We start from the raw sequence: 24,252 nt of genomic DNA on the forward strand, positions 1-24,252 counted from the left end.
GGCAGATCCAAAGGGGTTGATTGCCTCAGGTCAGGTGCTACAAGTGGCTGAAGTGGATCCTTCCCTGTTTGTTCCTGTATGTTGAGGCAGTGGCGGCCAGCTCCTAGCACTCCGGAGGGGGCAGTTACATTCTTGTGCAGTGCTGTGGAGGAGGGTCTGCAGGTTATGGTGCCCAAGAGGGGTGGGGGAAATAAGTAGAAGGAACTTCCTGAACTTTGAGGGGCCAGATGGGGGCCACAGGCACCATGGGGCTTTTGCAGGGAGGAGAGCCTGTGGGATGAGGATGGGCTGTGGGTCATCATGTGGGTGGGGGTAAGGGGCAGATTGGGTCTGGGGCTGAGTGAGCTGGTTGGGCCTGCTGAGCAAAATGGGGTGTGAGGGGGGTTGTGAGCAAAAGGGATTGTAGATGGTGAGGTCTCAGAGGGGCTTGAGGGGATGGTGAGGCTAAGGGTTTATAGGGACAGGTCTGTGCAGGATGCAATGCTTTCATGGGGCATTGAGGTGGCAGGATAGGTCTCAGTAGACTGTGAGGGGGATGGTGGGGTCTGATGGAGCTTGGGGCATGATGGGGTGGGGCTAACCAATGGGGAGGATGTGTAATATAACAGGGGACAGAATCCCCCCAGGGGGCATTTGAGGGGGCAGGAGCAATGCACAAAGGGCAGTGAGGGGCACTTTGGGGCCATGGTGGAGTGTTTTGAGGGACCCACATCTTGGGGTGCAGGTCTGTCTGTGGCCAGGCTGGGGGTTAACAGCTATACTCCCCTGGCACCAAGTGGCTGCCCTACTGTGGAGGTGGCAGTGAGGACCCCCCCAGTCATGTTTGTTTTTGCTAGGATCATAAACAGAATAATATAGTCCTAGGCCCCTAGCATATTAGTGAAGTTTCTAGTTTCTTTGTAGTAGAAAAATATGCACTGTATTATGTGATGATGGACCATACCATCTGCACCCTCTTTTTCAAAATCCTAGATCCAGCCATACATTAACCCAAACAGAAAACATAAATTATAATAGCGAAGTTGCTGAAGGTAAACAAGTTTACTCAGAAATTTTGGGCCAAAATCTGTTCTCAGTTGCATCTATGCCACCACACTGGCTATACTGGAGCCACAGTTGTTTAAAGTATGAAAAGGTTTTCTTGGGAACAACATATTTATGATGCTATTGGAGCATCAGTGTGTGTTAATATGCCAGTATGATCTCTGACCAAATGGAATGGGAAGCCATGGTTTTCATCTTTAATGTTAACTTTCATTCAGTCAACATCTTAATTTGGGCAAAACAGCATGTTCTAGTCTAAGTATCCTTGCTAGCCAGTTAAATAAATATGACTTAAAAGAACCCCCAAATCTGCAAGTTAACATGGAATTGAACTAATCAAGTTGCATTTTCAAATAATAAAAAAGTTATGCAAACAAAAAAACCCGAAGGCTTATTTTTCCACGATACTCTTGATGTGGATTAATTTTTAACAGGTGAAGGCTATTGAACTCTTTCCTTTAAATTGTGTATGTCCAACCTCACAATGCACATAATTCTTTGAAATGCCAGACATCTATACTTTCTGGCTTCTATATGTCCTTGTTTTTCTCTACATTGCAAAATCTCATTAAACAAAAGCCATCACAATTCCACTTCTTGATTTATTATTATTATTAAAATTCTACTCACCATTTATATAACACTAACACACTCGAAGTGTGAAATTAATGTTACCTAATTAATTTCTAAAGCTTCCTATAGTGAGGAAACTGAAAAGACCAAATTCTGATCCTCTTTATGTGTTTCCAAGAACCTACCTATTTTTTTTTCACTGATGCTGCCTTTCAAACCGGAACTTAGTGCTGTTCTAAACCATGGTGATTTAATCACAAAATGAATTTTTTGTGTACATCATGGAAGCATCATAGAGTGGATGAATGTAGAGTTCAGGGTCAACAGACAAAAGAGTTATAGGAACAAATGACAATAATATGAAAAAAAAAAAAAAAGACAGAGGGGGCATCAGTGGTAGACCACTGAAGCATTACCTTAACCTCACATTTAATGCAGGATAGGGCCATACAGGGGTTGGAACTCAGAAATGTCATGTTTGGGAACGGGAAAGAGGTAGGAGGACAACTGGAATTCTTGAAGAACAGGGAAAGAGACACAGATATGGAAAGAGAAAACAGAGAATGTGATAAAATCAGAAGGCAGTTACTGAGAAAAGGTGTTGACTTATAGTGGCAAGCAAACCGTGCTATTCTGAGGAATGATTTTGGCTAGAGAGGGAACAGCTGGATAGGTGGTGATAAATTGTCAGAAATATGTACCGGTACAAAAATATAAGCAAAATTATTTGTGCAGAGACAATTATTTAACATTAGGTTTCTGATTGCTCTGTTCAATAGGCAGCTGTTTCTGATCAGGAGAGAAAGAAAATGAAGCGAAAGGGTGATCGCTATTCTACACAGACTTCTCTCATTGTAGCAGCACTGAAGAGATTACTGCCCATTGGATTAAATATTTGTGCACCTGGAGACCAGGAGTTAATTGCACTGGCTAAAACCAGATTCAGCATGGTAGGTGAATTAAGACTGCTTTTTGTTTCTTCCAAGGTCTGGGGTAAATATTCTGTATTCCTGTAACAGAAGCCCTTGACATGAGATTTCCCTGTTTTCTCTGCTGTCCCAAAGCCCAAACAATCATTTATCTGACTAACATTGAGTTTGGAGCATGGAATTGTATTTTGTTTTGTCCTGAAATGGTTTAAATAGAACTCAGTTTGGAGCTGTATTCATAACATTCCAGATCTGATATTTTAAAAGGTGAGGTTTACCCTAACTCTTTTCCTGGGGTTGTATGTTTTGTTGAAGCAACTTTTGCAGCCTCTGGGAAATTTCACACCTAATGGTCTTATAAGTTGTTATTTGAAAAATATTCCTTTTTTCATCATAGAAGGAAATGGGCCTCTGAAAACTGCACTAAACAGATTTAAAATATAGCTGGATTTTAAGTAAAAGAAATCTCAATTCTAGGGTGGACCATACACTGTATAGTGGTGCGAGGGCAACAAAGAGATCCTTCTGTTATCTATAATGACAATTATTTGGACAAAGGGTGTATTGGTAATTGTGATAATATAGATTATTGTTCAATGTGCTGAATTACTATGGTTAAATGTAAATATGAATGATGGGATCATAACCAAGAGCTAGGACATGTCTACCTATAGCCAGGTAAAATAAACATTACAGCCTTAGTTTAACCTCCCATTTAATGCAGTACAGGACCAGACAAAAATCTAGTCTTAACACAGGCAATAACTTTATTTAACTATGTGCTCTATAAAGTGTGCATGATGCATTGTTTGTTTCCTTGACAGAAAGACACTGAGGATGAAGTTCGGGATATTATCCGTAGTAATCTTCATTTGCAGGGCAAGGTAATTTAAATGCAGTATTTATGCTGCTTCATTTTCTTCCATATAACTAACAAATATTTTGATTACTCAGGACAGCCAGTGTGTACTTGTAATACTCTTTCTCTGTCAAGTTTCGTTGTCTTCTCGGCAGATGCTTAGGAAATAAAGGACTTGTGTTTCCATGTTATTCCTAAATTACACATCACAAAAAATTGAGCTAATTTGTTCAAAATGACTACTTGAAAATGTTCTGTCAGAAATTTTAGATTAATTACTAGCTGCTGTAGTTATATTGATAAAACACATGGCCTGTAAGTAAATCCCTTATGGTATGCCTTATTTTTATCACACTGACACCTTTAATGATGCAGTGTAAGACGATGTGATATGCTCACAGTGACAGCAGCAAGAGATTTAAACAGCATGTTTATATTTAACTTGCCTTCCAGTATTGGAGCCAGAATCTGCAGAATGTTCAAGGACCATCATTTCACAAGAGCTAGCCCTTAGGGGGGATACTTTCAGCCTGAAAGATTCCCTGGAGTGGTAAAGAACTGTCACAATGACTCTACTTTGTCCCTGTCCATGTATTAGGAGGGACTTATAGCTAGAGTGCAATGAACTCCATCCCTTCTGGCTGTGCCTTATGGTCCCAAGGGAGAAGCTACAAATTGCTCTGTGGTAGACTAGCCTTGGAAATGCATTGAATTGTGTTTGGAGCTGGACCTATACGTGAAAGGCCCAAGAGTGGCATAAATTCACTTTGCATCACTTAAAGGAATAGAGAATTAGGCCTGCTGATTTGGAAGGATTTGATTATTTTAATGCAAACTCTGATGAAGAGAAAATACTAGTGTTTGCATAATTTTTGATGCAATGATATGGGGTACATTCTGAAAACCATCCAAATGATGTTATAAACCTTGAATCATTTTTTCAAAAGTGACTTTAGGCACGGTGACTGTAGCATAAGTATAGGTGGGTGAGTGGAGCATAAGCTCTGTGCACTTCCTGAAGTAGAGAGGGACATCATAATCAGGTATTCTGTTTTTTCCTGATATAAAATCACAAATTCTCTGATTAAAAAATGGCAAATTCTTTAATTAAAAACCCACAATCCATGATTAAAATTAAAGATTTCCCACAGCCCCTCAGCACTGCTTGTGCCTCTCACCCTCCACATATCCTTTCTGGTGCCTCTCGCCCTCCACCCACAGCCCCTGCTCCCCCAGCCTTGCAGGAGAGGGCCCCAAGCTGCCAGGGCTATGGATCTGATCTGTAGCCCCCTGCCCCTGCTCCCCCCTGCTGCAGGGGCAGGGGCGCTGGCTTCCCACTGCTGTACACACTCCTGAGGGGGGCAGGGGTGACCCGTGCCCCCAAGATCTGTGCCTGAGGCAGCTGCAAGATGTGGGCATGGGCTCTTGCCCTGCTTCCCATCCCCAGGGCCTCTGCAGTCTGGCAGGCATAACCCAGTGCAGCAGGGAAGAGCAAAGCCGTGCAGAGAAGCTGCTTGCCACTATGAGCTCCCTGCTGCCCTGGTGACACACTTTCTGCATGTGCCGCTGCTTTGAGGGGTGCAACCCTGTGCTGCTGCCCTCAGTACATCCCTGCATGTAGGAGGTGCGTTGCCAGGGCAGTGCGGAGCTCACAGAGGTGATCAGCTTCTCTGAATGGCTCCAGTGCTCCCTGCTACGCTGTGTTGTACTTGCTGGGCTGTGGAGGCCCTGGGGGAGGGAAGCATTGAGGGCAATGGCGCAGGGTTGCAACCTTCAAAGGAGTGGTATGCACAGGGGGTGCATTGCCAGGGTAGTGGTGAGCTCACAGAGGTGAGGAGATCCCCATGTGGCCCCACTGTTCCCTGGCACACCAGGTTGTGCCTGCTGGGCTGCGGAGGCCCTGGGTAGGGAAGCAGGGTGGAAGCCCACGCCTGCAGCCTGTGCCTTCCCCGCGGACAGAGCTGGGAGAAGCAGGTCCCCCTTGCACTCCAGGATTGTGTGGCAGTGGGGAGCTGGTCTTTCCCCTCCCACACGCAAGCCACCCCTGGCCCCATCCTGCTCCTCGATGGGGCCCTACTGCTGTGCATTGCAGCTACAGGCCTCAAGCCCCAAGCACTGCCCAGCTGGGCACCATCCCCAGCCCTGCCCAGCTCCCTCCCTCCCTACAGGGGCCTCAATCCCCCTCTTTCCACCCCGCTTACCTGCTGGAGGTGCTCTGCAGTCTGCCTGGAGCCATGTGATGTCCATGCATGTGGTGCCCCCTGTCTCACCGCTTTCCTCCCAGCTCCCTGCAGGCTGGAATTCTGTGAGCCTGTAGGGAGCTCATTGCAAAATGGCAAAATCCATGGGTTTCTCTGATAATATGAGAAATCCATGTTTGCCTCTAATTAAAGGTAAAGTCCTCAGTTTACTCTGTTTTTCCATAGGAAACGGAAAACCTGGATCCCTGATCATAATAGAGCGAGGGGTACTTCACCCTCCCATTCTCCAGATCCAGCCCCAGCAGGAGAAAGGTGCAGCAGTGTTCCAGTGAAGGGCAGTCTGGGAAATGTAGTTCCTCCTGTGGGAGTAGATGCCACCTAATTTTTTGCCACTAACAACCATTGTTTTTTGGCCACTCCACATGGTTGGCTGGCAAAACATAAGGTCATGTCTCTCTTCATCAGTACTGATCCTTCAGTTGCTGCTTATGTGTTACAACTGCTTTTAGGTAACCAAGTGTATCAGTTATTTTTTGGAAATGGGGGCTTAAGCTTCTAACTCATTTAAGTGATTTTGAAAATTTTACCTGAAATCTTTCTTTCTAACAATATATTTGATCTAGTTGGTGATGGTCCTACTTTGAGCAGGGGGTTGGACTAGATGACCTCCTGACGTCCCCTTCAACCCTAACTTGCTATGATTCTGTGATTTTAACTTTGGCCTATATAGTTTGTAGAGTACGGAAATATGATGCAAGATTGTGTGGATTTTGAAAGCACACAAGAATATATTCCCCAATACTAACTTAATACAAATTAAATACTCATGAAATGTTGCAAGTGTCCTGGAAAGGTTTGATATCTAGTCACTGTGCAAGGTTACCGACCCTCCTGCAAGTTTAAACATAGAAAATGATACTATTACAATAGGAAATTCCCTAGTTCTCAAAAAAGGCCAGTTTGGAGAAAAAGGGAAAAAATGCTATGGAGATCTTTTGTAAAATGTATACACAGCTGTTGTTAAATAATGTACTCAGCAGATTTCAGATATGCCTGTTTACTACATACTTTTATGCATAAAGCTAGAGCAGTGTGTTTCCCCAGTGAGAAGAGGTACTTCCATCCTGACATTTTCTCTTCATACACCCTGTCATTCTGCAAGCCATTCAGTTTTAAGTTTTGCTCATTTCATGCTGCTTTTAAGCACTCAGTCTACCATTTTAAGTACTTTTTGTTTGTTCAATTTCCGGTTAATTTCTTCTGTGTTGTATTCTGTATGGCCCCATTAAGATGTTTGTGTCTGTTACTGCTTCACTGCCTTAGGATAATGACACTTAATAATACCTTGACCTGTGCCTGTGCTTTCACTGAGGAAACTTCTTTTCCTTAGATTAAAGTCTGCTGGTGTTCAGCAGCACAGTGTCCTCTGTTTAAAACACATGGAAATAAAATAATTTCTTGATTTTTCAGACTAAAGAAATCCAAGCTTGGCTTAGTGAATAAAAAAAAAATAACTCCATCAAATCTAAACTAGAAGAATAGCTTTTTCAATGAAAAACCCTTGAAGTATAAGCATTTTAAGTGTAAATTTATAAAACAGAGGATGCCATGTAGATTATACTTGTGCAATCCTATGCTCAATATAACTAATATTCTAAATGAATATGTATCTGTCTTCTCTAGCCACTGGATGTTTCATTTTCAAACCCACACATGAAAAATGGACATTTACCATTTGGATTGCAACTTGATTAAAATAATATCTAAATGTAAAAAAAAAATCATTCTTAACTTTTTGTGTCCTGTGGTCTAAAGGATCATTTTTTGTGAATCCTCAAGCCCTGTAATGTGTTAAACATTGATGTTAGGTTAAAATATATGCTATAATTTCATTAATATATACTTTTAAATAAAACATATGAATGGATGGCATGATGCTAATTGCACTAAAGTGTATTTTCAGTTTTAAACAATAAAACTTTTTTTTTATTTATAACTCAGATCCTTGGCACTTAAATACATTCCTGTATGCGTGAAGTTGCTAGTTTCACCTGGCTCTCGTAAAGCCAGACTATCCAACTGCTTTCTGGGAAACTTCCTCTGGAACAATAGAGGTTTTTTTTTAAAAGTAGTAGATACTTTTTTCTAGTTTCTCCCCTGAAAATGATCTACAGCCATGCCATGGCACATGCATAGTTGCAGAGTGCTTTTTAAGTGTCCAATCACAGAAAAAATAATCCTCTTCAAATGAGGTATCAGACAAAGGTGTTCTGCTTTAAAGCACATTAAGGAACTTGTGTTCCCTAAAGTTAATTTTTGGCATTATCAGGGCTGGGCTGGTGCAGAGCCCCCATGCCTCATGGCCCTTCCCCACCCCCATTACCCCAGCTGGGGGGGCTCTGATTTCCCCATCACCCCACCCCCCCAGCTCAGGCCAGGCAAACCCCAGCTAGCAGCTCCTGCTGCTGGCTTCTGCTGACAGCCCTGGGCTTGAGGGAAAGGAGTCGGGGGGTGGGGAGGAGGGGATGTGGGGCTGGGGAGAGGGGCAGCTTCTTGGCTGGGGAAAGGGGTTGCTTCTTGGTGCTTTGCTTGCCTGCAGGCAGGCTTTATTTCCTCCCCCAATTGAACATCTGTTGCGTCATGGTGACTCACTCATGTAAAGCGCCATGAGTTAGATTAGGGACCTGAACATCTGTCAGTAAGTTGGATGTCGCTTTCATTACTCACTATAACATTGTTCAGTCCATTGTATTTGCCTCCCATTTAAATGTCATTTATTGTCTAAATCATTTCACTTTTGTAATCTGCATGGTTTGAGAACCATCTTAGTTAAGTGTTTTGCTTTGTGTTACATTTTGTCTTCTCCTGTCTTCACCCTGTTTCTGTCTTTCCTTGCATGCTGTTACTCAGTACCAAAACTTTTTTTTCAAGAAACTGATGACAAAATTCACTTTCATTTTGACACGGATGAAGATCAAGTCACCAAAATGTTTCTCCAATCATGTTAATTCAAGCCTTGATGTGTCTGCCACTCACATCCATAGAAAGCTACATATACAGAAAAGCTCTGCCCTACTAGAAAGTGGTGGGCCCTCTGTTCAAAAGATGTCGCTGCCTGTGATTAAAAAGTCCTTTGTGGATTATCCTTTCATGATGATCCAATCAAATACTCACACCAGGACTGTGGATATGAAAGCTGTTAAGAAATGGAAAAGCCTAAAAGTAGAAAGGATACCTGCTATTCCTGGCTTTCTAGTGTGCAATAAGCTATTACTGACTGACTGTGTAAGTTTATAGTAATTTTCAGCACTTCTTTAATCCATAGATTGTAAAGTGCTTTGTTGAGGTGAATAAGCATTATTATCCCCATTTTAGATGCATACTAAGTGGCTTGACTAAAGGGACACAAAATCAATGGGTGGATCAGGAGCAAAATTCAGGTCTCAGAGTTCCTAGTAAGATGTGAGATCCATTTTCTCACGCTGCTTTACTATTGTCAATGCTACTGGCATAAAAAATGATCACAGTAATAGCACAGTGTTCTTAGCTTTGAGGTTTATTAGAAAGGCTACATCCTGATTGAAAGTAAAGTTCAGTTACTAAATTTGATAAAATTGAAATACAGACAATTATTCCCTTTAAACTTTATATAGGAAAATATTGAAGGGAATATTTTTGCCTTATGCAACCAGGCTACAGTAATAAATGTGGCATTTTTAATTTTCTTTTCTTAACATTTTATATTTTTTACTAGCAGACAGTGAAATTTGGATCACTGATGTCATGTTAGAAATTTGTCAGTAAGGATAAGAAGGATAAAAATCAAGATAATAAATCTAATAAGTCAGAAATCTTTAATCTTGTTCATGACTAATATGCAAAGATTAGAAATAGTCGTAATGAAAACCAGTATAGTTGTAGGAATCCCAAATGTAAAGAGCAATTTGAATGTTCTTAGTATAATGATAGGGCATATGTATATAAAAATGTATATTTAGTATACATAGAAAACTACATAGTAGCTTACTGTATATCTTCTGTAAAAATGCTTTTCTACTTTGATGTTGGCAGTGTCTAGTGCCCCCCCAACAAGGCTTCCTTCTTTCCTTAAAGCCTTTGTAGTTCTCGTTAAGTGTGCAATACATCTTCAACAAGCTATTCCTCAAGTAGCCCTATATGTATGCATCCTTCCTTTGCTTTCAAATGAACAGTGCCACATTAAAGAAATTTCAACTGCTGCATTTTGGACACTCAAAAGCAAAGGGTTAACAAAACAAAATCATCTGCTGCCTTAGAAGCATCCTCATTAGTACTTAATAAACTGCTGTACCATTTTGTTTCAGTGCTTGTTTAGATCTTATGTGAATTCTTTTATTCCTGCAGCTTGAGGATCCTGCCATTAGATGGCAGATGGCCCTTTACAAAGATTTACCAAACAGGACTGAAAATACCTCTGATCCAGAGAAGACAGTGGAAAGAGTTCTTGATATAGCTAATGTACTTTTTCATCTGGAACAGGTTAGACTTTTCTTTTTCATAGCAAAAAGTGTTTAGAATTGCAGGTAATATGTCACAGTATTAACTGAGGAATTTTTTGTTTGTTTGTTTTTAATAATGTTTTTTTCTCCCTGGGTTTAACCCTTCTTATGGTGTGGCCCTTACCTTAATAGACAGAAAACTTCGTGATTCTCTCATTATTCGTTTCAACATCAACAATTGCTTAACTGGAAAAGTAGTCAGAAGCCTGATGAAGGGTGTTTGTGCCTGAAAGCTTGCAAAGAAGAATTTTTCCAACTATTTGAGTTGGTCTCAAAAAGGACTATTGGATTTACCCAAAGAACCTTGTCTGCTTATGTCCTTAGATCAACACAGCTACAACCTATACCCCTGAAAGCAGGTGTTTTGAAATTTTAAATCTGTTGTAGTGTCATTTAGCTAGCATCATGTAATCACTTAGCTCTCTGTGTACCATCTCTATTGCTGCTGGTTTGCCATACTTTTAAGAAGACTAGGTTAAATAATAAAATATACAATTTAATAGCAAATATTTGGACAATTTGAAAACAAGTTATGTTGCTGCTGTTGTTAGCATTGTTGCTATTATTATTATTATTATTATTATTAAATCTGGCTATTCAAATGTCATATTGTAGTTGTAGCAATCTAATTACTGTAAATTGTTTTTAAAAATGACATTTAATGAAGGAACAATGTTGAAGTATACTTACAAAATGAGCCCGAGAAAAAATGTCCACATTTAAAAGGTAGAAAATGGCTTGTACTGTCCACGTTTAAAAGGAAGAAAACCCTTGCTCATCTGGAAAGCTTGGCAACACTAACTATGTTCTGATAATCAGTTGTACAGCAAAGTATGAATCAACAGGTAGGTTTTAAATTCACTCTGGCTGGTACAGAGATGGAAGCTGCAGTTATAAGTGCTAGTTTGACCATCTGCCATAATTTTTGCTACAGTCTTTCATTTCTCTCAGGGAACATACAGATGCTACACTTACATTGACCCAACTAGGGTTCAGCTGACCTAAGTCCTGAACTGTGCACAGGTTCTGGGACATTTCATCAAGCAAAAAAATGGCCATCTGATCTAATTTAGTTCACCCACTTGCAGACCTTACACTTAGAGTGAAAACAGACGTTGTCCAACTTTAAACATTTTTAAGGTGACACAAATGCTGAGAAAATAGATGCCCTTTTACCCTTCATTGTGCCACATGACAGGAAAATCAGTGGCACAACAAAAGATAGTAATAGACTCTGCCACTTTATTGCTGTGGACATCTATTTCCTTGTGGTACTTTCCCCGCTTAGCCAGCCCCATGGTTCTCGAGCAGTGAGGAAAGTAGGGAGATCACATTGCCCCTTGTCCCTCACCATCAAGGGCAGGACAAGAGGCAACATATGTTTTGCCCAGTAAAGCAGATCAGTTATGCTGTGACATACCATGGCACAGCTGATCTACTCCATTTGGCGGTGTCTATTTCTAGTCTTAGATGGACCTAACAACAGTTAGGTTGATCTAAGTGCTGATCTGTACAAAAGTTCCAGAAGGTTAGATCAGGCAAAAAATGGCCCATCCAATCTAACTTTAGTTCACCTACTAGATGAACTACCTAGATTGGGTTAACCTGTACCTGATCTTACCTGAACATGTGTACCAACTTACCTGTGGATGGACACCCTCTCCAAACCCCTCCTATGAACCCATTAACTACTCCCATCTTGACTTAAATCACATTCTAGGCACAGCTCCCAGTACCAGCAAATGTGTACATGCACAGGACCTGATCTATGATCCTGATCTATTATCATGTGGCTTCAAGTGAGCCACATGATTGTAAATTGGGTCCAAGGAACCATATGTACATGTTCACAGCATGGTCCCAGGGATGGAAAAGCCCAGCTGTTCATAGCACAGTGTCAGGGCTCTGCTTTTCCTCCCCTTCCCCTGCCTGATTTGGCTGTCATTAGGTGATTCCCCCCTCACCCCCCCGCCCCGCAGTTGCACTTTTGCCACTTTTATTTATGGGTGTGTTTGAAAGTCAATAAAACCAGGGTAAATGCTGGCAGTTTGTTAGAAAAGGAGGTTCAGATAATGAGGACTCTCACCATTGGCATTTTGTTGTACTTTCCATGGATCCTTTATTCTTGATGATGAACTTGTCTTAACTGAGTCATTTCACTAAGGTGAATTGTTATACTCTGATAAATTAGTATGAACTGGTATTATGGATTTCCATTTCTCAGTCTGTTTTCCTAAGATGTCTGTTGGATTTTCTCCAATCCAGAATTATAAAACTATTAAACCTTCCATCAGCGGAGGCTTGATGCCGTTGCCTCAATATCTTTATTCCTCAGACAGTCAGGGCCATGTCCAGATGAGTGTGAATGTTTGGTTCCCCAGGGACAAATAGCAGCAGTGCACCTTGCACTGCAGCTACTTGTCCTCAGGGAATGCCTGTGCCATGTGTGTTTTAGCACATGGCAATTTACTACACGGGCAGTAGGGGAGCCTGGGGTCAGCCCTGTGCTGGCCGCAACAGCTTTACCTGGGGTTCTGGGAGCCTCCTGGGGCTGCACCTGTGGCGCTGCTGCTATGCGGAGCCTGGCTGGCAACCACCTGGCTCCACTTTTCAGCAGCGCGTGCTGCCCGTGCATATGTTACTCCATTTGTTTTTTTTTCTGTGAGTTTTTCTGGCCCCTGGATCCCTGAACACCTCAGGGTATGTGGCACTGGAGATGTTTTTGCAGTACCACATACTGCATGGCCGCGCTTGTCTGGATGTGCGTCAGATGTTTGTTTATTTCTTTGTTCCCTCCACTACCACCCTGGGATAAATGTGCATTGCTATCTTTTAAATGGTTGATTAATTCTGTGAAATTTTAAGTAAAAGTGGCTAATATTTCTAAATGGCATGGATTGCAATTGCTCATATTCTCACAATTGCAGTTTTGTAATCTTCTCTACCTGGGTGTTAAATATTTTTCATTTGGGACTTGTTTTGTGGCTTTTGCTCTAGGTTTGTGTATTTTCTTTCTTTTCTCAGAAATGTCAGAGAAGTAGTCACCAGCTTGCATAGATATTTGGAGTATGATTATAAGATTCTCTTAGTGAACAGGGTTGCGCACTGCTGGATGGTATTGGACCTAAGTTGACTGCTGGATAGCCGTTAATGAATGGTACTTAGAAGAATCAGAAGGAAGTCCCCTATTATTCCATTCACATCTCTGGGGATGGCAGAAGTTAAGAGCCCCCAGTCTACAGAATCTTAACCCAGATGATCTGACAAGTGTACATATTAATATCCTTAGTAACCAAGGTGGCAAATTCATTGTGCTAGGTCCTGCACAAAACACAGGGCAAGAGACCAATGTTAGCTGAGTGAAGAAGACAAAATATCAGAAAAAGGACATTGAAGATGTGGGGGGGTCAGGGATAAAAGGGCTAAGGGAATAGAAAAGAGTAGAGAAAGAAGGGGGCATAAAGTGCAGGCAGAGTGGAACTGTAAAGAAGAGATGTTGAGGGAGGGAGATGAAGTTAATAGGCCACCAGTCAGGAGAGTTAAAAAAGAAAAAGGTTGCCATATCAGCTGAACAGCTCTGCTGCTGCTGGCTGAGTTTCTAGTAAGTCCCTCTATGGAAGCAGGTCGTGCCCTCCAAAGGGGAACCTGAGGGTAGGAGCCCCTAGAAATGCCCCTTTTGGTACCTGGGTGGAACATCGGAGCCTGGTAAGAGCTAGAGAATTCTCCTGCATCCTTGCAGGGATGACAGAAGTGGCTGAACAGCAGGGAAAGCAGGGGCCCCAATTTGTAAGCTTCTGGGCTCTCCATATGGGAGAACGCCCTGGTCTTTAATGACTTGAGGGCTATTTAATTGTTCAATGAAATTAATTGGATGGACTGAACTTTTTAATGATTAATGAGTGGTGGACATTTTGATCTCATCCATTATTGTTTATTTGATTGCCTGTCAGAATTAATTTGTCATGCTGATTTTCCTAATGATTAATGAATTCTGGACAGTGTGATTTCAATGATTATTGCTCTTTGATTGCCTATTGGAATTAATTGAACAGACTGATTTTCTTAAATGCCAATGAATTATGGAGATTTTTTATTTCATTGCTTATCATTTATTTATAATTGACTGATTAGACAGAAAATTAGACAGGCTGAATGGTGATCTGAATTGGTGATGTTCTCTCTAAAATCTTATGAACAGCATCTAGCAAAGCAACACTGTGGTTGCACCTTTCTTTGGGAAGGAAGTTGAACAACATCCTAATACTCAGTTGGTATGTGGAAAAGGTGTGAGGGGAGATGGAGCCCCACATAGCGCTTTTGTGCGCGACCAGTGCAAACTCCTACTGATAATCAGAAACCCTCCCAACAATATCCAAGAACAAGGCATGGCAGGAAAAAAGGAGAGTCTGAGCAGGACATGCTGAAGGTCAAGCTGTCTAACCCTAACAGCCAGCATTTTGGGGGCCTGAGCTCTTGCTCATTGTGGCATAGGTCATACCTGTGGCACTGCTTACACCCTCCAGATAGGTTCTTTGTTTCCCAGGTTCCCATGGCTGATGGGATGAGGCAAGGAATTAATCTGCTTTGTCCCCCAGAAATTGAGTCATCCCTGCAGTTTGGGATCTGGGTCCTAGGGTAATTTTGGTAAATCCAGCTGAAACTCTTCTCCATGTGCATGAAACTGTACCCACTGTAGCTCCCTGCCTCTGCCCTTCCTGGATGAATTTCCAGGAGTAGCCTTTCAATAGTTTATTCCCTAAACTCATGCAAATAGGGAGGGCTGTCTAGGCCCTGCAGGACAGGTAGGTTCTTGCATCTGTTGCATCTAAACAGCCATATCAGTCATTGCTATTTTCTATAAGATCTGGCATGAGGAGGTATGTAAAGATACATTTACTTAAAAAGCACAGCAGGGTGGGTAGCTATCTCCTGCTCTGTTTCTGTCCAGGAAATTTACAGATAACCATATAGACTTCAGTAAATGCAGTACATTTGCAAGGACTGATCACTTTGAAAGCACCGTTCCTTGAATCCTTGTTGCAGAAAGAGGTGAACTTGGATCTAACCCTCAGAATGCATTTTTTGGTATGTTTCTGAAGTTAGTCTTTGTGTTTATGGCTATTATGGATTATTTTCTTTTTCAAAAAATACCCTCTTTCTTTTACTGTTTCTTCTGGTAGTAATTCACTAGTATGCCTTTCATTTAAAACATGCTGATTTCTGTTTTCCAGAAATATCTTTTATTTTATTTAGCGGCACCTAATATAGATGCACATGGCATTTTTTTAGTCTCCAGGAATGAGGTGATATTAAAATTAATTTATCTTTTGAATAGAAGACACACATTTTCAGAAGGTATTGTACTTGATCTAATTTACTTACATATTTTGCCTCCTATTTTCCCTGCAGATTTAGGAATAGGTATTGATCCCTTTTTATTGTTCCTTTTTCCTTACAAAAAGAAAAAAAAATTACACTGATTTTTAAAGACATTGGGAGCCATTAAATTATTTACACTGCCTTCTGCTGCAGCTCTGTAGGGCTTAATCTCTTGCTGAGCAGAAAGGTGAGGTTTCATGCCATAGTATTCACCCAGAGTACTTTGTCCAGTTTTGAGCCCCACATTGCAAGAAAGATGTGCACAAATTATAAAGAGTCCAGCAGAGGGCAAGAAAATTGCTTAGAGACCTGGAAAACATGACTTATGAGGAAAGGCTGAAAGAATATGATTTATTTTGGAGAAGAGAAAGTGGGGGGTGGGCAGATTTGATAACAGTCTTTAAATGTTTGAAGGGTGCTTATGAAGAGCAAGGAGATGGACTTTTTGTGGCTGTAGGGGACAGGAATAGGGGCAGTAGCTTCAAACTGTGCAGAGGAAACTTAGGTTGGAAAGAGCTTTCTGATTATGAGGGTTATCAAGCATTGGGCAAAGCTATGTAGAAAAGTTGTGGATTTTCCATTCCTGAAAATTTTCAAGAGCAGATTACATAGATGCTCAACTGGGATAGATTAATCAAGGATGATTGTGCCTTGAGCAGGGGGCTAGATTCGGCATTTGCACCCGCTCCTTTGATTTTTGTTCCAACCAAACTTTGAAACCTGGCAGTGACAGCAGCACTTATTTTCAGGGAGCACTGAGGAAATGAGTTGACTTCTTGGCTCATAATCTACTTGATTCCTGATAATCTCTCTTCACTCCATAGGTGTTAACGATCCTCTCTCTTTTTTAATGGTCTTGATGTACCATTATTCAAACTATCCTTTCTTCTGCAGTTTTGCTGTTTGTTACCCATTCCTGGTAACGTTCTCTTCTTTTTTACAGCCCTACAGACTGCTTTTAGCTCTAGCTAAAAACCTTAATTTGGGTGTGGTAATATTAACTCAGGGGTGGAAATCACTGACAGTCAAGTATTGGAGGCACAGTCAGGACACTCAAGAAGGCTAGTTTTTATGTTATGAATCTGAATGAGAGATGTGCATTTAACTATGACAACTACAGGCCTAATGAAACAGTATCTTTTGATTATTTTTGCCTAGTTTGTTGTTTTTTTTTTAATTTAATATATAATTTAGCAAACTAATGCACATTCCAATCCATTTATATTTGTCTTTGCTTTGATCTTAAACTAAATATTATAGTGGTAGACCCCTAGCATATTAGTAAAGCTTCCAGTTTCTGTTGAACTGGAGAAAAATGTGGTGTTATATGTGATGTGCCACACCATCTGTACTCCTTTTTTCAAAATTCTACATCTGCCCATTGTTAGACTAAATGACTTCATGTGGTCCCTCCCAGCTCTACTTTCCTATGATCCTATATGGCCAATTTCTGACCACGAGTATCCCGGTAGAAGTCATGGAACTGCTTTTCATGTGCTTAACATTAAGCATCTGTTTAAGGACCTTCCTATTAAGGCCACCACTTTTTTGAACATTTGGATACATTACCCTCGGAACAGTAGGGCAGTAGTAAAGCCCAAATCCATATCCTTTTTGGGGGGGGGTGCATTGAAATCATTCTTCAGGTCTCTGTCTTGTCCTTCAGACCCACATCTACCATTGAGCAACAAATTAATTTCACTTTAAAAAACAAAACAAACTAGAAGGGTATCTTAGGTTTCACATTTCCTAATTTATTTTCTTTTAATTTTATATTGTTTCATTGTTTGGCCTTGCTGGGGCTCTTCTTTATGTGCCTCAGGGTTTGTCTACAAGAGTGGTTTTTCTACTGAAAAACAAATTACACCTACATAGAAAGAACTGCATTCACATGACTCAGTGCCTTAGTACAACATAACTCATAAATTACTGTGGTGTTTATACTGTTGTTGGAATCATCAGTAATTTCACCCCACAATGTTACATGGTAGTAATGTTTGTGAGATTGTTTTATGCTCTGAACTATTTTGGCAGTTCCTTTCCCACTCGGCTTCACTGTCTGTCCCAGCCAGCCAGTATATTTATCAGTGTGCTCTTTGTTAATCTGGATCACAAATACTGGATGTCACTTCCCTATTTACATGCTGGCACTCGTCCAGGTTCTGTCCATTTTGCTTGCATGACCCAGGATTCAGCAGACCTAGCGCCAGACCTACTTATTATCTCTGTGGTATGCCACCTTTTTGTGCTTCCTTGCATGTGATCATGGATTTGGGAAGAGGTGAAGTAGAAGGGATCTCTGAAATGCAAACCTAGAAATAAAGATGGTTTTAGGGGAGTTTTCTGAGGTGATGACCAAGCAGGGTCCCAGGGGGATGCCATGCAGTGCTGCATTAAAACAAAGGATCTGAGATGGCTTACAGGAAAGCTAAGTACAAAAAGACCTCTGGCTGTACCCAAGCCATCTGTCAATATTATAATGAGCTGGTGAGGCTTTTTGGCACAGCGTACCAGCATTGACCTCCACCTCATCTTGGAAGCAGCTGATATGCAAAAGAAAACCAAAGGCTGCATGATGAAGATGAATCTGACAGCTCTTCAGTACACAGGAGCCTGACTGAGACCATGTGAGAAGAGCCTGGATGCCCAGCCCCAGAGTCCACATTTGTCCACAATGCCAGACGCTCTGCTGCCCATGAGTGCACTCAGGCTGCCAGCAGCACTGCAAAGGAGACAGGTAAGTATCATTCTGTTTGCCCTTGTTAAAAGTTATTGCATTGCTGTTTGGTCACATGGATCATGGATGTGCCTTCCAATGTTAGGGCTACCTGCAGAAGAATAGCAATAAACAGATGGGCACATGAAGCATTATCCTATCCCCCTATATAACCTTTAAAAATGCTATTGGGGCATCAGCCCCCTCATCTCTGCCCCTCTAATATAAAAGGCAGTGCAATAAAACAGCAGTCCATCATTCTGTGCATGGTGAGCAATAACTGCTTCTTGGTTTACTTTTTTTTTTTAGCAGAGTCTGCACATGAGGCTTCTAGCTCCTTAGGACATCAGTACTAACCACAGACGAACATCTAGAAAACTAGCAAGCAAAACAAAAAAAAATGCTTGCTGACTTATTGCAAGACTTTGAGAGAAGAGGGCTTCAGGAACAGGTTTCTCAGGACTGAGAAGCAAAAGGACAGGGAGGTCTTTTCATGACCGAGGAACTCTTGGAAAAGTAGTTCTTTGTGACTGAGGAGCTAGTGGAAAAAAGCTTATGGTGATGAGGTATAGCCTTGCTGTCACCTGGGAGACTACAGAAATGGACAGAGGAACACAGAGCTGCACTGTTTTATATCTGCCTCAAGATTGTATAGCCCTGGCTCTCCAGATTTTGAAGAAGCCCCTCCTATTGGGACCACTATTTTTGCTTCAAGAACCCCTAGTCACAGCTCCTGTATATCCAGCAATGAAAAACAGCAGCTTAGAAGAGCCATTTTTTTTTGATCCTTCAAATCCAAGCATGGAGTTAGATGCCTTTTCCAGACCTTGAAATTGTGGAGGGGTCATCAGTTGGAAAGCCTAGTCTCAGTAACTGCAAACTATTTTGTAGTGAGCCAGGAGCCCCAAACTGAACTGAACTGAAATGTCCTTTCTCCCTTAATTTCAACCATATTGTTTGCTCTGAATGTAAGCATTTATACTCTTAAGAAAAATAAAAATTGGTTTTAAGAAAATAAAAATTGGTTTTGTTCAGTTTGGGAGTTTTATTTTCACCCAGAAGCCAACAACAGAGAAAGCCATCCTCCACTGTGTATATCTACAAAGTATGTGTAGAAAATCTAGCATAAAGAACAGTAATCTCTCCTAATTCCTCCAAAGGTTGGAAGGCTGCACGGAAATTGCCCATACAGTGAAAGCACAACTACCACATGTTTATAAATTCATGAAGACAAATAAAATATGTAAATAAAGCCTGCACTACAAAAAATAGCCACATAAGGCAAGACCCTTTGTTACTTTTGACATTTCTATGGAATGAAATCACATTTCTTCTTCTATTTAAAATTAATGAAGATGCACAACACATGTTTAACACTGACATATCACCCGTAGTAAATTGACACCCATCAAAAAAGCAAACATATAGAGCAGGCAAAACCAACTCCATATAGCCAAATAGGTTATGGCTGTGTACTAATCCTGCATGTATTGCCACTCATGACAGGGACCTCAAGCTATTAGAAATGCTCTCAGGTAAATTTGTCTTCCTCAATGAAACTGATAGTTCCATTTCTTAAATCATAATGAATAATATTAATCATGTGACTTTTGAGTTCCGCTATTTTTATAGTGTTCTGTCTCATAGTCCACAAGGGGCGTATCCAGATGAGCCCACATGTGCCTCTTGCAGCATCTCCAACCCTCTGAGACGTTGCAAGAGGCACGTGCAGAAACAGAAAAAGGTTCCCCCTGCTGCAACTTTGCAGCGCAGGGCAAAAACTAGACCTCTGAATATCCTGGGGTCTAAAAACAACAGTTAAAAAAAGTGGGGCAGCTAGAGGCTGGGTCCTCCACAGAGACACTCTGGCTGCCAGAGCGTTTTTGTGGTTGGCCCTCACCGTGGTGCTGAAGCAGCAGGGCTTCAGTGCTGGTAAGGGATTGGGGGGGCTGGATGGGGGGATCCCAGCTGGCCCTGCCTACTCCCCGAGCCCCCCCCCCAGCCCTGCCCTGCTGGACCCCATCCCCTGCCTGCCCCCCAAGCATCCTCAATCCCTTTCCTTCCTGGCCCCATCCCCCACCTGCCCCCCAGGCCCCCTGATCCCTTTCCTGCCGGGCCCCCAAATCCCTGCTGTGCCTGACCCCACCCCTTTCCCACCCCACAAGCCACCCCAATCCCTTTCCTGCCTGGCTTGAACCCCTGCCTGCCCCCCAGGTCCCCCATCCCTGCCCTGCCCGGCCCCATCCCCTCCATCCCCCCGAAACCCCCAATCCCTGCCCCCCCACCCCAGCATCCCCATAATTAAAAAAATAAACAACACCCCATAGCACTTATTGGCAGTTCTAGCTGCTGTCTGTGTCACTGTGGCCCTCCCGCACAGCACAGGGCAGGGGGACAGCCCCAGCCAGGGCTCTTCTGCCCTGTGCTGCCTGGGGGGGGGGGCGGAAGGGGGGCTTTGCCAGGAGGCCCCAGAGCCCCTGCTTCTAGGGTGAGTAGAGGCTTTTTATTTTTCCTTTTTTTTCCTTTTTTTTATTTCTGTTGGGGGGGCTGCAGCCCTGGGGGGGGGGGGGGAGAGAAATATATATTCATGAATTCATTAAACATGTATTTAGAGTTCATTTTATTATTATGATAGAGATGCTGGTAGTCTTCCAAATTGCTTTAACACTGTAGATATATCAATAAAACATTGACCCAACTGATCTCTCTCTCGCTTTTTATAGTGGTCTTTTGTTTTAATTGTGGAGGAACATGGATTCTGGGGTATTTTACAAAGTGACTGGGATTTTTTTATCAGGGATTTTTCAGTTTTCTAATAAGGAACACCAGAATTCAAGCTAGGGAGGCCAGTGGCAGGACCCTTCCTGCTCAGAGTTGGCACCTTGGACCCAGCTGGCTGTTGCTGGCCTCCTTTGACAGTTCAAAGCAGGCCACCACACCCAGAACACCTCCTGGGCTATAGCTGCCCAGATGACTGGGCAGGGGGCACACATGGCAGGAGTGTCACACAGAGGCCAACTCTGCAGCCACAGCCCACTGGCAGCTGTCCCAGAAGGGCAGATGCCTCTACTGGCTGTGCAGTCCCCATCTGGGTCTGGCAGGTGTGCAGCATGTCACAGCCAGGCAGCAGCCCCCACTGCCCGACTGCTGCAGTGGGTAGAGAGTTCAGGGAACTCTCAGGGCTGCTTCAGCAGTCCACCTGGCACAAGGGGTAGTGTCCCCAGGTACCAATTGGCTGGGCCCCAGAAGCCCCTGAGAGTGAGTGGCCCTGAGCTACTTGCCAAGGCAATTTTTGTATTAATGGGGCCAGGAGAGGGCAGTTTTTTATACTGCTGGGGTCAGCATAGGTACTGGCCCTGAGCTCTAGCTCCCTCTGGCTGCAGATCTGGGAGGAGTCAGGCAGGGTTATTTTGCCCCAAGTGGCACAATTTGCTTCACAACAAAGTACACGTCCAGACATGTGTGCTGAAGCAAAAAGCCCTGGCTCAGATTTGCACCACTTCTATTTGAGCTGCTGCAAGCGCACGTGCTTGCATGCGTGGATATGCCCAAGGAGTTTTTCCATGTCTGATCAATTTTTTGACAGCTTTCTTCATTGCATCAGCCAAGACCAGATAGTTTTTTTTTTCTTTTACACACATGTAAGCTTTCCATTTTTACTATTTCCAGATATCTTCTAAGATGGTCCGAAGATTTTTCCCTTGGGGAAGTATTGAAAATGTTATGGCCATTTGTGAAGATATTACTAATTACTTTAATTTGACATTTGGATTTGCCTAACATATTGATAATACACTTTGAGTTTGTTTTGTTTTTCTGCTCTTAACATAAATGATATATAGTTGCTTGTTTTGTACCTTTCCTCATAACGATTTGGGTTCATTTTTATGTATTCTTTTGGCGGACATTATAGATGTTAACCTTTTACAGATTAATTCTTCTCCCTTGTACTGAATGCTCTGCAATTTCCTTGACTGTTTAATTAAGTAATTGTATTCACAGCTCCTAGGAGTATGTTTGTGGATTTTTTTCTGACTGTTTCACTAAGTGACTAAGTTACTCTGATGGCTGCTTTCTCTGAAGCCCTTGCAAATATTATCTTTGTTATATATTTAAAGTAGCATGGCTAGTTTAATTATGAAGGAAATATCTTCTTTGAGGGTGATATTTTAACATTCATTGTCCATTTTGATAATGTGTGAGAGAGAAGACTGCTAACTCTGTGGCACACTGAAGCATTATGACCCTGATGTCTGAAACAGGTGGTCCATGGAGAAAAGATTGATTCTTGAGTGAGGATTACATAGATTTGAAGAGAATGAACTATTTTTAAGAGCAAATATAACTGATAAGCCACAGAGGAAGATATATTAGTTTCTATTACTCACAAACCCAAGTGGCTGTTTTGTGTCAACTTATCTTCATCCTGGACTTTCAGCCTTAAGGAGGGTGGACAGCATCATTTACATGTGTTTTAGTTCATTTCTTTTCAGCGCTGTCAGCCACACTGGGCCAAATTTTATTCCCTCTATTAGGCACACTTGCAAATTTAGGAGCCTATGTGTGATTGTATTCCACCCTGCTTGAGTGCTAAAAATCTATATTGCGTCCATTTTGTAACATCCCATCCTTGAGTCACGAGAAAGTAGTGAGGAGGAGGTAAAAGAGGATCCACCACCTTTTTTAGTTAACACTTTTCAGGGGCTTGAGTAGGATGGAATAAGATCCCATTTAGCACCTACGTGTAGAATCTAGGGCTAGATTCTGTCCCACCTCCACTTGCATGCCTAATAGGTGGGAGAGAATCTAGCACATTGTGCACCATTAGTATCAGCTTATTAGTTTAACTAAAAATGAGCTAATTAAGAAGATTGGTGTGGCACCTGTAGGATAGAAAGAGATGTGCCAAAGTATAAAAATAGGGACATTTTTTTCATTGAATTCCAAGACTATTTAAGAACACCGATATACGCTCAAAAAAGCCTGATTGCTGGAGTAGCAATAAAGGAAAACTGGGTAGTGTTTAAAAAGTGAAGAAATACAGAAAATTGATGATAAAATATTTTAATTTTCATTTTGATTTGTTTTTATCATGAGTTTTACATAACATTTGTCTGACTACTTGAATCCTATGGGGAACACAATTTTTGTGATTGCTCGTTTATCTCTCATCTTATCAGAGTGGAGCTCTCCAGAAGCATAACTTTAAATTTTGGTAACAGGGGTGGCACATGCTTACCTGCTTGCACCAGTGCTACTGCAGTTGAGGCAGGTTCTCAGCACACGCTCTCCGAACACAGGCTGATGCTGCAGCAGCAGCAAAGACTCCATCCTGTGTCTGCTCTGGTTTGGTAACTGGGGCTGGCACCCCAGTTCCTACCCCAATTATGCTACTGGCATTCTGAGCGAGCCCAGTTTATTTGTTTTATTAAAAATCAGGCAGTGACATAAAAGACATACTGTTTATTCTTCATTGTGTAATTTGTATACTAGGTGGAGCATCCTCAGAGGTCCAAAAAGGCAGTGTGGCACAAATTGCTGTCCAAACAGAGAAAGAGAGCTGTAGTAGCCTGCTTTAGAATGGCACCATTATATAATCTGCCAAGGTAAGAATGATTGAGCTTGTCCAAAGGAAGGGGGTGTGTGTGTGTGTGTGTGTGGGCTTGCTAAAATACACACAGGTTAGGTACAGACATCCAAAAAGCCTGAGATGAAATTGATCTACATTACGTGGTTTTCTGTAAGCAGCGAACAGAACATACATTCACCCTTTGGTGGGGGCATGGAAATCTTAGAGCAGGTCCCACCATTTTGAAACCAATCTGTTTGTGCTGAACTTCTGTTATGTGGGTATAGGCCATTTGCGTGTGCTGAACTCATGTTCTGTTACGGGCATAGACCAGTTTCCGATCACTTATATGGGTAGAAGTGTAATGTCTGTACCTGGCCAAAGTGTCAATAACAGTGTTTTTGAGCTGTATCTTAGCAAGTAAAATATGTGGTGATTTGTTGT

General features: G+C 42.0%; 1 protein-coding gene across 1 annotated transcript in view; it reads left to right on the forward strand.

Annotated features, from left to right (window-relative positions):
* RYR2 (ryanodine receptor 2) overlaps positions 1–24,252 on the forward strand; it is an 875,416-nt gene that overhangs the window by 724,091 nt on the left and 127,073 nt on the right. The window contains exons 71-74 of the mRNA XM_059715710.1: positions 2,397–2,567; positions 3,371–3,430; positions 9,990–10,124; positions 23,733–23,845. Coding sequence (XP_059571693.1) covers positions 2,397–2,567; positions 3,371–3,430; positions 9,990–10,124; positions 23,733–23,845 — 479 coding nt within the window. The remainder of the gene's footprint in view (positions 1–2,396; positions 2,568–3,370; positions 3,431–9,989; positions 10,125–23,732; positions 23,846–24,252) is intronic.

The sequence above is a fragment of the Alligator mississippiensis genome, chromosome 1 (genome assembly GCF_030867095.1).
Source record: "Alligator mississippiensis isolate rAllMis1 chromosome 1, rAllMis1, whole genome shotgun sequence".
Classification (NCBI taxonomy): domain Eukaryota; kingdom Metazoa; phylum Chordata; order Crocodylia; family Alligatoridae; genus Alligator; species Alligator mississippiensis.